We start from the raw sequence: 14,215 nt of genomic DNA on the forward strand, positions 1-14,215 counted from the left end.
TCATCTTTATTGGGCAAGTATGCTTACACATCCAAGGAATTTCACTCTGGTTTAATGGCTCTAGATGTACTTACACAGAAAACACGACAATCCTCAGAAACATACACAAAGGATGATTGTATACAGGTGAAACAGTTTCTGTGGACTGTAAACAGGATACAAACAGTGCAAAGAAGAGTGCAAGGAGTGCTGAGATAAATATTAAATGGTGAAAAGAAAAGACATGTTACTTTATATACATATAGTAGATAAGATAAGACTTTATTGATCTATCTCTATTGATGTTACAGCAGTGCAGGAAACAAGTTAACAGATAAGAACCAACTAGGAGTAATAAATACAACAAAGTAAAGTCAAGTACATGGAATTTGATCTATATACATCATAAACATTATATACATTATAATACTTAGGCAACATGACCTGATTTGCGGATTGTAAAAGTAGAAAAGTTGTATGTTATATAGGTGAGGTAATGAATACGAAAATAAATATAATATATAATCAATATATAATCATATATATCAAATACTGTAAGTAAAGTTATTTAAAGTGTTTAAAGTAAATTAAATTGAATTGAAATTAAATTGAATCTTACTGTAAATTAATCCCTTGCCTCCTGCTTTTCCTCCTTTAAAAAAAAATAAAATAAATTTTACTTTCCTCTTTTTGAGTTGTCATGTCTTTTGTTTTTTTTGTGTATAAAAAAGAAATAAAACTATAAGTAGCAAAAATATATATATTCATAGTCAAATATGATCAATATTAAATGGTAGAAAATGACTATTAAGTATTCTACTTGACTATATGTCCATTTTATGCCACTTTGTACTACTTAGAGGGAAATATTAATATTTCAGAGGAAAATGTACATTTTCCTCCACTACATTTGATAGTTTAGTAGTTACTTTTCAGACTCATTCATAAATACATAAAAACATAATATTAGTACAGATAATGATGCATTATTTAAAGTACCCAAACATATATATAGGCAGTGACCAACCGCAGCATTGCTGTATACAAAACAAAGTCAATATGAGCCAATAATACACTGATGGGTTGACATTTGACTCATGTTTGGCTGCCATTTTACATGATTAATTCTTATACTTTTGATACGCTAAGTACATTTTGTTAGTAAATCTTCTTTACTTTTACATAAGTAAGTGATTTGAATACTTCTTCCCCCGCTGTCAATATGATCAATGTATCCCTGTAACAGTGTGATTTCCAGAATTATTGACCTTAATAATAGCTGTAAGTGTATTAATAGACTTATTCTATATTGTGAATTTTCATTTACCTTTTGGAAAGATTTAGAGGAATATTTAGGTCATTTAGGTTACAATATATTCTTAAGTAACAAAGACATTGATTGCTAACTTTGATTTTTAATGTTCCCACTTCAAAATCTATGATCATTTTGGTTTTACTGTTCTCCAAATTTCAGTTTTTTTATTTTGTTTAATTTACACAAAGTCCTTGAAGTAGTACTGACAATAACTAGTAAAACAGGTCCAGTGTCTGAAACACATGGATATTGTAAAGCTAAATGTAACTGTAGTTTATACAGTAGCTTAATGTTGCATTTTAATTCCATTTTAATTTTAGCACTGACAGCATTGAAAATAGTATTTATGGCTCCTGTAGATAATCCAGAGAAACTGGGAGACTGTTTTTGTAAAGACACACTGGTCCTGATTTCTCTATATATCATTTGTAAATGCTTTGAGCAGCAAAATTGTCTACATACACCTACAGGTGAGATTTTTTTTTTTTTTAAATATAGCAACCTTTTTGGAGGGCTCAAACATCCTATTTTCTAAACCCTCCAAACATATAGTCTTCCATACTGAGCGCACACATTCTCGTAAATGCACTCGCAGGCTGCCACATACTGCATGATGTCATGCTGCATTACTAATGCAAAGAAATCAAGAATGACATAAGCCCTTTGTTGGGAAAACAGGAAGGTGAGGAGTTAACGGGAAGCTTTTCAGTGAGTTTATACTAGTAAATATTGGCTCAAAAGCTCAAAAATGACAATATGGATGTGAATGTGACATGTTTGTATTTAAGTGTTTTTGCAAAGAGCGGACCTGTGCTGCAAAAGACTTTGGACTTGGTCCAAGCCCTGATCCCAATATTTCATATTATATTATATTAAATTATATTAATACCTCAACCACACTCTATCTAGAAAACTTCCATCTTCCCTGAATAGTAGCACATTTATTTAACTAACTGTATCAACTCATAGAGCACTATGGACTATGGAAACCCATCCAAGTCCTGCTCAGACTGGACATCAGTCACACAATGAACCACTAGGTGGCAGAAGGCATCCAGCAAACATTAGTAGACAATATTCTGGTTTTACAAAAGGCATGAATAATGAAATTATATTGGCATGTATATTTACATTCCTGTATACTTTTCTGCAAATGTTTAAGTGCCACTGAAAGATCCTAAAGCCCACAGGCAAGTTTTTTGAGAATAATTTATTTGAGGCTGTTAACCAGTGCAGTGGAAACACAGGCCTTTATGTTTTATTTATTTTAATTAATTGAAGAATCAAATTGATTTATAATGCTGTTTAGGATTGTATCTGAGGGCAAATGTGGTTTTTCACATTAGTAAGTGAAAGCTAACAGAGTTACCGCTTATTTTAAAACTCATTTGGCTAAAAACCACAGACGTACTTGACTGGTTATCCACATGATAAAGTGGCCTGCTTCATTTATGGTTGATTGAAAGTACTGTTAGGTATAAACACAGCATTTTCTTCAGATTAGCACCTATTTGTGTTTGTAAAACAAATCTGTTTTGATTGAATGATCTTAAACTGTGGAATTAAAACAGTAAAACTCAATTTTGGCAGGTTCATTAGACTTAATTTCAGCACCGTGCACTGTTCAAATAGCACGGTGCAACCATGGTTTTAATGCCCTGTTCATATAAGGACAGTATTCGATGTAACAAAGTTATATTCATGCATATTTTGGCCCATGAGCTGCTATTTGTTTCACTGCTTTACATGTTTTACATGAAGCTGATTATGCATCCAGAGTTTAAACATGACAACCAAAGTCTTGAGTTAAATTAATCAAAAAGTACAATTGCTTAGTTTCATTTTCAGCTATCAGTGTTTTATTTTAGCTGTCACTTTATTGCAGAGGTGGATATCTTTTGACATGAATCAGAGTATACAGGTTATACTGATAACAACAGACTTAATCTGAGTGTCAAATGTTTCATGCATTTATTAAGCTTTTTGCCGACATTCTTCAAGCCTTCACTCTTTATTGCCACAGAAAAACAGCGACAACTTGGCACTTCCAGACACATCTGAAGCTCTCTGGTCTTCAGATTTCAGTGCTCAGTCCCGGTCGAGCTCGACCAACCTGCCAATACGCAGCGTTGAACTCATCTTTGACTTTTTGGACCTGTGTCAATGACAGTCAGCAGACGCCACTGAAACCTCTCCTCCTCCTCTTCCTCCCGTCTCTCTGAAGCTTTCAGGAAATGAAGTTGGTTTGCGGGATGATGCTCTCCACCTTGTGATCTGCAGGGTTCGCTGACGCCTCGTAGTTACAGATCGTCACTTCATGTCTGTGAGCCTTGAAAAGGCAGAGAGAAAGACAGGTTGACTTCCAGCAAGGACAAACGTTAATCGATTTAGTGTTTGTGGTTAAAATCGAGGACATTCACAGAGAGGCAGAGCTGCTCTACACTCAAAGAAAGTCATGAATTTTAATTTAAAATTTAGTGTATTTGTTCCCATGTTATCTTTATAAATGAAGCACAAAAGAGGACTGGAAGCACTACTATAAAGTTGACTGTACTCAGGCTACAACAAATGGTAATTCGCACTAAAATTTACATAAAAATAAAAAAGAAATAATTCAACAATTTTTGACAATCATATTTCCCAGAGCTCAAAGTGGTAAATTTCAAATTGCATGTTTTGTTGGACCAATAATCCAAAACCCAAATATATTCAATTGAGTATCACATAAGACAAAGAAAAGCAGCAAATCCTCACAATGGAGAAGCTGAAACCACAATATGTTCAGCATGTTACTTAAAAAATTAAACAATTAATTCAATGTCAATATAGTTTTCTCAGCTTTAGATCATATTGTTTGAGCTCATGGAGGAAACATTTAAGAATATAGCAGGATGTACAAAATATGTTCTATATAACTTTTAATGTTTTGTCATTTTAATTGCCTTGGAGCAGTACGTCACAAACTTTTTGTCTTTCATGCTTCTCCCAGACGAGTAAATCGATTTTGATTTTTATCAACTAGTGACAATAACTCATCATAAAATGAGCCAAGTAGAACTTTATTTAAATAACATTATCAAGAACATTAACTGCATATTTCTTTGCACAAGTTTCTCATAAGTTTAAAGTTTTGTAAATGAAAAACAAAAAGTTTGGCAAAACTGTCAGAGTTTTTAAGACAAAACAGGTCACAAGGCTGTCCCACTATATTAAACAGTGATATATGCAACATATGGAATTTGATTATCACTTGTTTGTCTTTTCTTCACTGTCTAAAATCTGTCCATTGTGTACTTTAAATATCTATAGTGCCAGTCAAACATTTGGACACACTTTCTCATCTGAGGGAATGGGAAGGTGTGTACAAAAACTTTTAAAATCTTAATTTTATAGCATCAGAGCAGCTTTGTTTATTCATTCATTTATAGATTAATTTAACTTTTACTCTGCTTAAATGTTTTGCCCCGTGGTCATGCATAATCCCAAAGCAATGACTCTACACCTCCCCATCTTGGGAAACCCAAATACTCCATCCAGTCTTGGGCTGATGTAAACCATATCAAATAAAACAGTTTTTACTGATGCTGAAGAGAAAACCTCGGGCATCAAGCTTCTGAGAGATAAAACGATTCAAAGTCCTTAAATACAGCTTGGAAAATTGTGAAAATTAAAATCTAGAATTGGAGCGAATATGGAACAAACTGATCCTCTGAAGCAGATGATCAGTCATGAAGGATTTTAAAAAGCCGCACGGCTGTGTGGCCGCCGGCGTAAAACACACACAATCTCAGCAACTCTGAGCTACGGGACGATGCGGCATGATGCAACTATTTCAGAATACTGTAAAAAATGTCATGTTTTGATTCTTTCACTTAAAGAAATGGATATCAGCATCGCACTGGCTGACAAACACGCAGAGACTGTTTTGAAGATGAAAGGGAGACACCAGAGAGATACAACAATATTTTGGGGGAAGATTCTTCTGCCTTCGGGATAAAAGACGCAACAAAATAATGTTTCTCTTCAATATAATAATCTGACGCACACAGCGAATCAACCATGAATCCTGGAAACACTCGTTTGCCCCGTCGCACCGAGGACAATATGTGGACAATATACTGGTCAAGATAACAAAGTCCGCACACGTACACAACATACGTGATAGATTTTTAGTAATGTTACAAATTCTCACGTTTCAAATGATCAGACCAAGAAAATAAAAGTCGCTTCAGCACACTGGTGACGTTTCAAGTTCAGACTGACCTCTGAGTATTCTCCTCTGAGGCCGATGTAGTAGACCCGGGTGCTCTCTGCTCCGAAGTTCTTGGAGACGTGGATGGAGAGGTGCTGAACATTGGAGAAACGAGCGATCCTGGAAATCATGAAAGAACAAGAGACACTTCAGGAAAAGATGCGATAAGAAACAGTCTGTATATGAGAAAAACTGTGTATTCTGAAAAACTGAACCAGGATGGAGTCATCACACTGAGTTGGAAGGCTGTTAAGAAGTTGCAAACATGTTGACACTGAGTCATGGCGCGTGTGTGTATGTAAATATTACTCCAACAGAAAGAGAAACACATGCTTGGTTTCATTAGTCTTTTAAACGCTTCTTTGACCAGATTATATTTCGTCCCGCCTCTGAAAATGATCCTGACTATCAGTTCTACATCTCTTGTGCGGGCGAATTTAAAACCCTCCAAAAACGACTTTGCAGGATCCGACAGTTAAGTGAGAAAACTTAAATTTTTCACCGGGAACATCTGTCTGTACGACACACTTAACTGGCTGCCACTTCACTCGAGGAGACGTTTTCATCGGCTGCTCTTTGTTTTCAAATGCGGTTACTTTAACTTTCATTTATACTTAAAGCAGCTTTCAGTTCCATTCAGATCATCATATTCACTCAGACACACTCAACAACCTTTTTATAATGCCTACAATCTTTAAAGGAACCGGGAGGTGTGTTTTTAAGTTTAAAGCACCATCACACACCACTCAGATCGATGACTTCTTTCCATGACTTCAAGACTTCTTTGCTTGTTTACCTTAAATCTATTTGTTCTTGTTTTTGATTGATTATGTACCTTCAATTTTAGTTTATAAGTAGACTAGGTATTAAGACAGGTAGATTTAATATCTAATATCTGAGTTAATAACTAATACTGGGTGTTTGGGATGGTGGGAGAGCCCTTATGTGTATGTCCATGCTGATGGTTTTGTGTCGTTGGATTGTTTAGTCTATTATCATTATTATTATGTATTAATTGTTTGTTTATTGTTTAAATATTTGTTAACTTTCATGTTTTGTGCCTGAGGACCTTCTTGAAAACAAGATGGTGCATCTCAAGGGGTTTATCCTCTTATTAAATTTTGAAATAAATAACTGTGCAACACTTGTGCGATTAATTAATAAAATGTATTAAATGTCTGTCTGTCATCCTAAACGTCTTCATCTTCCTAGTGTAAGGGTGGTCAGCAGTGAGCTGGTTGCGGCTTTCAGCATCAGCCCGGCAGCCGCAGGGACTGAATCACACTGAAATTAAAAAGTATTCCTGCTTGTGCTCTCACTTGGTCGGGTACTCCAGCTCAGCGGCAGGGTCTCTGTTGAGTCTGAAGGCTTGTTCAGGTTCTCTGCCGGTGTCGTCGAAGGACATCTGAGGGATGTTCTTGTACCTAGAAAAAAAAAAAATACAACAAGAGAAGGTTAAATTCATGAAATTACTTCTCTCTAGAGAGGGAGAGGGTGGGAGTACTGCAATCCCGAACACGCACACAGTACTTTAAAGTCAAGTCAATTTTTACTTATGTAGCCCAATATCACAACTTGTGAATTCTCCATGGGGGTCTTTACAATCTGTACAGCAATACAACATCCTCTAATCCTTAGACCCTCGATTCTCCATTCGATTTCTCTTCTAAGACAGACAGATGTGATGTGTACAGAACAGACAAAGAAAGTTAAATTACAGAACGGACAAACAGGATGACAAAGGGGAACTTCACTGATATTACACATCAAAATCTGTTTACAGGTCTTGGGGAATACTACTGCATATGTGAAAAAGTAGTATAAAGCCTTTTATGGCTCCAGAGAGAGCTGCAGGAAGTCTGATAAATTGCTTCATGTGATGTCACTTGAGTCAGTGTCGGTCGGAGCTGAAAAAGTTTGAAAAAGGAAAAAAAAAAAAAAAGAGTGGACGTGGAGTTAGAGAGAAGAAAGGTTACAGACCTCTGGAGCCCGCTCTTCATCTCTGCTCGAGGCTACGTTAGCCTCTACTAGCTTTTTATTTTTAAAAAAAATGGGACGTAGCACAGATATACACACCAATGTGCTATCCAAGTGTTCTTTTTCCTTTGTGTCTAATTTTCTATTTTTATATTGTAAAGTTTTTTATATATTGTGCTCATAGTTTAAATTTTCATAGTTTTATATTTAATTTTCAACTCTGTTTAATTATCTATGGTGACCAGAAGGGAGCGCAAAGTACTGTGCAACTGACTGTTCTCTGTAACATATGACGATAAAGATTTGATTTAAACACATTTCTCTCACAACACTTTGATCTGAGATAAAAGTCACACAGTGATTTTGACTTGTTACCTTCCTAAATGTTAAAACCTTAAAGTCTAGAGATGATCAGGTGACATGATAAGGTTCGATGGAGACAATTAATTTATAGGAGCAAGATTTTCACATATGGTTGTGTAAAACAACTTTGGGGATGTTTACTCTGCATGACCTCTCTGACCCCTGATCAAAGAAGCGGCATCAGACACTCACAGTCGTATCTCGGCTGGATGAGATTCGTCGTCTTCTCCGGAGATGATGACGCCTTTCAGCTTCACACTGCCTGTAAAACTGAAAGAGATGACACAGAGTTTTTTTGCTACTATCTTGGACAAAACGGGGCGAAATCACAGAGAGGAGACGCCAACAGGACAAAAAAATAAGACGCTGCGAAAGGAAAGTAAGCAGAAGCCGTCACGAGAGACGAATGGTGAGATGTGAAAACTAAAAGTGAAATTAGAACCAGAATCACTTTAATCTGTAATTAAAGACAAACTCAAAGAGCTGATCTCAGTGTTATTAGTACCTTAACAACAACATTTTGTAGTAAAATACAAGGTATCGCTGATTTACTGTGCGTTGCCATCTACAGTTATACTTTAAACTGTAAACCAACAAAAAATAAATCAATATTCCAGCACACCAGGATGCTAGGATTCACACTTTTTTTACTAACACATAACATTAAAAATAAAAAGGAGCGAACTACAAGTTTCACATGTTGCTTCATCAGATTCACACTGTGTTCGATCGCCATCAGGTGTCTTTAAATAATCAGGTGCTGTTTAGCCGAGAATACAACAGGTTCACATTCCCAGATACAAATGCACTTCAAAAAGTCAACAATAACAGGAAATAGCAAATATAATTCTACCATATAAAATTAGATTTCAAGATTTAGTTTGTCATTTTCTTGTGTATTTGCATACACACAAAAAAACCCCGAAATGCTGTTCTTCCCAGCAGGGCAACAACAGAAAGGATAAAGATATACTGTATATCTAAAAATTCCCTTTAAAAAAATGATAAAAACATAAAAATCCCAAGAGAAAAAAAAACAAAAAAAGAACGAGCAATTAGCAGCACAGTGCATTAAAGTGCATTTAGAGAGAACAGTACATGTCTCAGTTCGATGGAGGCAGATTAAATTAGATATAAATATTACATATCCTTTTCCATAAGATAATGAGATACAATTAATGTCCGAGTACTAAATACATTGTCTGGCTACTCTAGTACTACAGAGGATGAGGAGATCCAGAATGCAGACATTTTCATAAGATAAATATCGCAGAGTACAAACTACATGAATTTCCTCATAAGATGCATTCTACCGTATGCATCTGAAAATAGTAGAAAAAAGTAGAAAAATATATATTAGGAGAAAGAGGATACTATACAAAATACATAATACATTTACAACATAATTGTTCTCAAAATGGGCTCTGGGGATCCCCAGGGTTCTTTGAGGTGGTTCCAGGGTATCCCCACCAAAAAGAGGAATAATTTATTTTCACTATAATTTCATCCATAAGTAACACAATGACATAATGTGTGACTACTTTGGTCATGTGTTTCATACATTCTCTGTAATAAAACATCTAAAAGCAAAAATCTTATCAGATGGGGATCTGTGGTCTAATTTGTGCCAGTTTGGGGGTCCTTGATGTGAAAAAGTTTGAGAACCACTGGTATAGAGAACCTATGAGGAGATATATGGAAACTATAGATGTGGTAGATGTTCACACTTATGACGCCACCCTCACAGAGGTAGAAAGAGTTTGTTAATTGTCTGTCTACACGTCATCTATATGCTGAAGTGTCCATGTTTTATACATGTAAGCCAAACTAAGCGTAATCTGAAGTTGAGAACAGCTGAACATAAAGCAGCTATAAGAAATGAAAACATGGATTATGCTGTTGTGAAGCACTACAAGGAAAGACACCGCTCTGCTGCCTCCTTTAAATTCACAGGGATTGAGCGAGTCACTCCTAACACTAGAGGTGGCAATATCATAGATCAGTTATTGAAAGGGGAAACATATTTGATATATGTTCTCAACTCCTTGGAGCCACATGGGTTGAATGAAGCATTAGACCTGAGTCCATGTTTGTAACTTGTGCATGTATATCTAACCTACATTGTTCTTTTGTGCCTACAGGTAACCTGGTATGTAGGTAAAGTTGAGCTACTAAACTCCTCCTGGCACAAACCCCCTTTCCTTCCTCTCCCTTATTAAGACAGGTTGATTTAATATCTACTCTGTAATAACTCCTCCGACTTTTGTAATGTATCATGGTGGAATGTATTATGTATTATGTATAGTACCCTTTCTTCTAATATGTATCTTGTTATGAGGAAATTCATGTGCTCTATATTTATCTTATGGAAATGTCTGCATTCTGGATCAACTCATCCTCTGTAGTACTGGAGGTGGAATAGCCAGACTATGTATTTTGTACTCTGACTTATAATATTTAGGGTTCAAACCCCTGAACATGTATCTGAAAACCTGGTGGACAGAGTTTCATGAAAACTGGTGTGCATGCTCCGGGGGCAAGAATTAACCAAAATCTGAAGCGCAATATTGATTGGTGCAAGTGGGCGTGGCCTATCAAATATTTGCCCATAACTCAAGATGCCTTTGAGCAATCCTGATTAAACTCACTGGAGATGTCCTGCATTGTCTCTTGAACTTACATGCCGAGTTTTATTCAAATCCGATGACGGAGGGACAAATGAACTTCGAGTGCACAAATACTGAAATACTGCAGGCTTTGTGATGATGAAACAAGTGTGTGATTGGTGTCACTCCTTTAAAACAGAATTAAAGTAGCTGAACTGACTTTGCTCACCTTTGTGAATCCTGAAACCCGATTGTTTGCTGCTCGCGGCTTTAATTTTGGACAATTGAGCTGTTTCCTTCTGTTGAGTGCAAAAAGGTTTGAACCTGCGAATTGCTGCTTGCGGCTATATTTATATCTAATTTTGTACAGTAGAATTATATTTGCTATCCCCTATTGTTGACTTCTAGAAGTGCATTTGTATTGGTGAATGTGAACCTGTTTGTATTCTCCTCTAATCAGCACCTGATGGCAATCAAGCACAGAGCAAATCTGACGAAGCAACATGTGAAACATGTAGTTTGCCGCTTTTTGTTTTTAACATAATCTGTTAATAAAAAAAAGTGTCATCTCTAGTATCCTGCTGCAGCTGGAATACTGCACCAGCTGGCACCCAGGAGAGAAGCACTGCTGTGCTCAAAGTATCTTCACCTTTTTATACTTTAAAATCAGTGTGCGTACACGAAGCAAAACATTAAATATTCTGTGTTCATGCAAGCGAAAAGATAAAAGATGAGGCTACTGATGATGATGATGATGATGATGATGTGTAATTTTAGGACTCACGGGATGTTGAACAGCAGCTCTTCATCTGCGTCGCTCTCGACAAACTAAGAAGAAAGACAAACGTGTTAATTCTTACATGCATTATTTTTTGTAATTCTCGTAACTGTTTTTGCTACTGTTTCATCTTTCGTATGTTTGATCATGTCTACTGAGTATTATTTGATTTTTTGCTTGAACAGTTGACCAACGTACGAGCAGGATATCAATTTTAAGCTTTGTCATGTCGGCCACTTACCTGTTACAGTAGAGTCTAAAAAGCTTTTTATGTCTGATAAAGTTTTTGTAGATATAATCCAATGCAGGTATATTTATTACATGACTATGGCATAAACATTTATGTTACTGGGGTGGACAAAATATTAGGAACACATTTCAATATAATGCACTCCAATACACCACCACCACCACCCACTATGACCTCAATAATAAACATGAAGGAGAATCATCACCTTTCTGACAATGTCAACAAAAACTGAAAATGTCTAAGTTTTGTTTAGTTAATTGGTTAGTTGTTTAGTCTATTAAATGTCAGAAAATGTTGATCACTGTTTCCCAAAGCCCAAAATGACGTCTTCAAATGTCTTTTTTTTTGTCCTGACCAACAGTCCACAACCCAAAACCCAAAGATATTCCATATTTTGGAAGCTGGAATCAGAGAATTTAGCAATTTTCTGCTTAGAAAATGACTCAAAATGATTAATTGATTATCAAAATAGTTGGCGATTAATTTAATAGTTGGCAACTATTCAATTAGGTGACTAATGGCTGCAGGTCTACTTTAAATATCAGTTTAATCACTTCATTTTGTAGCATATCGTGCTATAAATCGGTATTCGAAAATAAAACTATCAACATTATGATAACGATTTTAACCATATTACCCCAAATTAGTAAAATAAATTAACGTTACAGGTCAGAGATTAGACTAAGAGTTCATTTAGAGAAGATTCAAACTGCTGATACAGTCTTATAGTTGTTTTGTAGTTGTTGTTTGTTTTTGTAACTGCGCAGTGAGGCTCCGCATGCAGAGACACTCCCCGCAGACCTACACTCTCACCCGGGTCACATGCAGCCAGGAGCCGCGGGAGTGAGTCTGTGTTTCACCGGGAACACACGCAGGATAACAGACCGGGGGAGAGGCTGTGGACGGCCGTTACCTTGTCCCGCTGGTTCCGCTCCTCCCACGGTTTGAACACCAGCTTTCCGTCTCCGTCCCTGCTCTCGTTCAGACACTGCAGCTTCTCCAGGTCGATCCGCCGGTACAGACCGTACTCCAGGCCCCTCTCCGCGGGCTCGTGCTCCCCCGCGCAGCCGCAACCGTGCCCGTGACCGTGACCGTGCCCGGACATCGTGGAGCTAAAGACGCTGCTTTCCGTTACAGACAGCCCGGAGGAGTGAGGCTGGAAACCACCGCTCTGTCTTCTGTGTTTTCATGAAGTGAAATGAGATCAGCAACTTTCAATTCGCTGCGTCAAGAGACCCGAACCGAGACAAGCACTTCCGGTTCGAGATTTTCAAAATAAAGCCGTTAGACTGTAAAAAAAATTTTGAACGTGATGTCACCCATTGGACTCCCGTTTCGAAGCCTCGAATTCGCCACCTTGACCGTAGCCATCTTTGATTTTTGGAGCCAAAAGTGATATATTTGGACGTGTGTGTTACTACACGATCTGAGTTTCCACCGTGGATGTGACCCTAACGACACCCACTAGCTGCTAGTTTGGGTTGCACGGTGCATTTGCAGTCTGACAGAAAAAATAATTCTTAGGATGGTGAAGTCATGACCCGCCCTACTCTGCCTCTGGCTGGCTAGTACTCCTTGCCTTCGTTGGTTGGATTGGTTAGGTTTCTGCATGAGGATTGAGATTGGTTAGGGTTAGGGTAAGAATATCAGGGTAAGCAAATCAGAGGCAGAGTAGGGCGGGTCATGACTTCGCCATCCTAGGAAATATATATCGGTTACAGTCTATTGTTAGCTGTGACAATGCTAATGCTAATTTTGGCTAGTGAAAACCGGGCAGAATAAAATGTACTTACCGGAAAAACCCAATATCCGACTCCTCCTCAAGACTTTTTTAGGCGACCAAATGTTACAATTAATTTGCATGAACTGAAGACACAATAAAAAAACGACGACGACGCCTACACTCCTATTCTAATCTGGGATTACGATACGTAATGTACGTAACCATCGTTGTTGCCGCGGTAACGATTTGTCAATCATATTATAGTTACGCCCTGACGCATACACTGCTTTATCGTCTATTTTATTCTAAATGGAACCATAATTTACTAAATGAACATCATGCTGTACTAAATAAGGCTTTAAACTAGCGATTAAAACCATAAACTCATTAGTAAACTGTTTACAGAGGTAATAAATCAAGTGAGAAATTGGGTCATTTTCTCATTGACTTCCATACAATCAGACCTCGTTTTGGAGCCAGAGGAGTCGCCCTCTGCTGGCCAATAGAGAGAATTCATGTTTAAATCACTTCCGCATTGGCTTCACGTTTCAGAATTTGTCACTTGTTTAATTTGTGTTTTTTAGGACAAAAAGCTGATATTTACCAAAAAGTACAACATATATTATCATTTATTCAAGTAGTATTACTTTTGGCTGTTGTTTCGTCTGAAAGAATCCATAAAAACCTCCACCAGCAGACACAGAAGCTGTTAATCTACTAAATAACTGTTCAATTACTAAACTGGACATTTCACATCCCTGTTTTAATCCCTGCACTGGTCACTTTCATATATTTCATCAAATTGGATTTAACATTGTGCATTGCATTCAACCTCCACTGTTATATAATTTGATTATTTATTGCACATGTCATATTTAATTTTTTCACTTGTCACCTTCATATATTTCATACACTTCATTCAGTCCATATTTCCTCTGTACAGTCAATATTTCATTTCAAGTTTTATATCCC

General features: G+C 36.9%; 1 protein-coding gene across 2 annotated transcripts; it reads right to left on the reverse strand.

Moving 5' to 3' along the window:
- Positions 1-3,126: 3,126 nt before the first annotated feature.
- Positions 3,127-13,447, reverse strand: pithd1 (PITH (C-terminal proteasome-interacting domain of thioredoxin-like) domain containing 1). Of its 2 annotated transcripts, XM_042435048.1 has the most exons (7): positions 13,314-13,447; positions 12,434-12,698; positions 11,277-11,320; positions 8,079-8,156; positions 6,866-6,970; positions 5,558-5,666; positions 3,127-3,623 (listed from the first exon to the last, which is right to left on the reverse strand). In XM_042435048.1, the coding sequence occupies exons 2-7, from the start codon at positions 12,623-12,625 to the stop codon at positions 3,522-3,524; spliced, it is 630 nt and encodes a 209-aa protein (XP_042290982.1). In that variant the 5' UTR covers positions 12,626-12,698; positions 13,314-13,447; the 3' UTR covers positions 3,127-3,521. The 2 variants fall into 2 exon arrangements, with proteins under 2 accessions (XP_042290982.1, XP_042290981.1); XM_042435047.1 differs by lacking the exon at positions 13,314-13,447 and having other exon boundaries at positions 12,434-12,775.
- Between the last annotated feature and the right edge of the window lie 768 nt (positions 13,448-14,215).

This window comes from Thunnus maccoyii, chromosome 15 (assembly GCF_910596095.1).
Source record: "Thunnus maccoyii chromosome 15, fThuMac1.1, whole genome shotgun sequence".
Classification (NCBI taxonomy): domain Eukaryota; kingdom Metazoa; phylum Chordata; class Actinopteri; order Scombriformes; family Scombridae; genus Thunnus; species Thunnus maccoyii.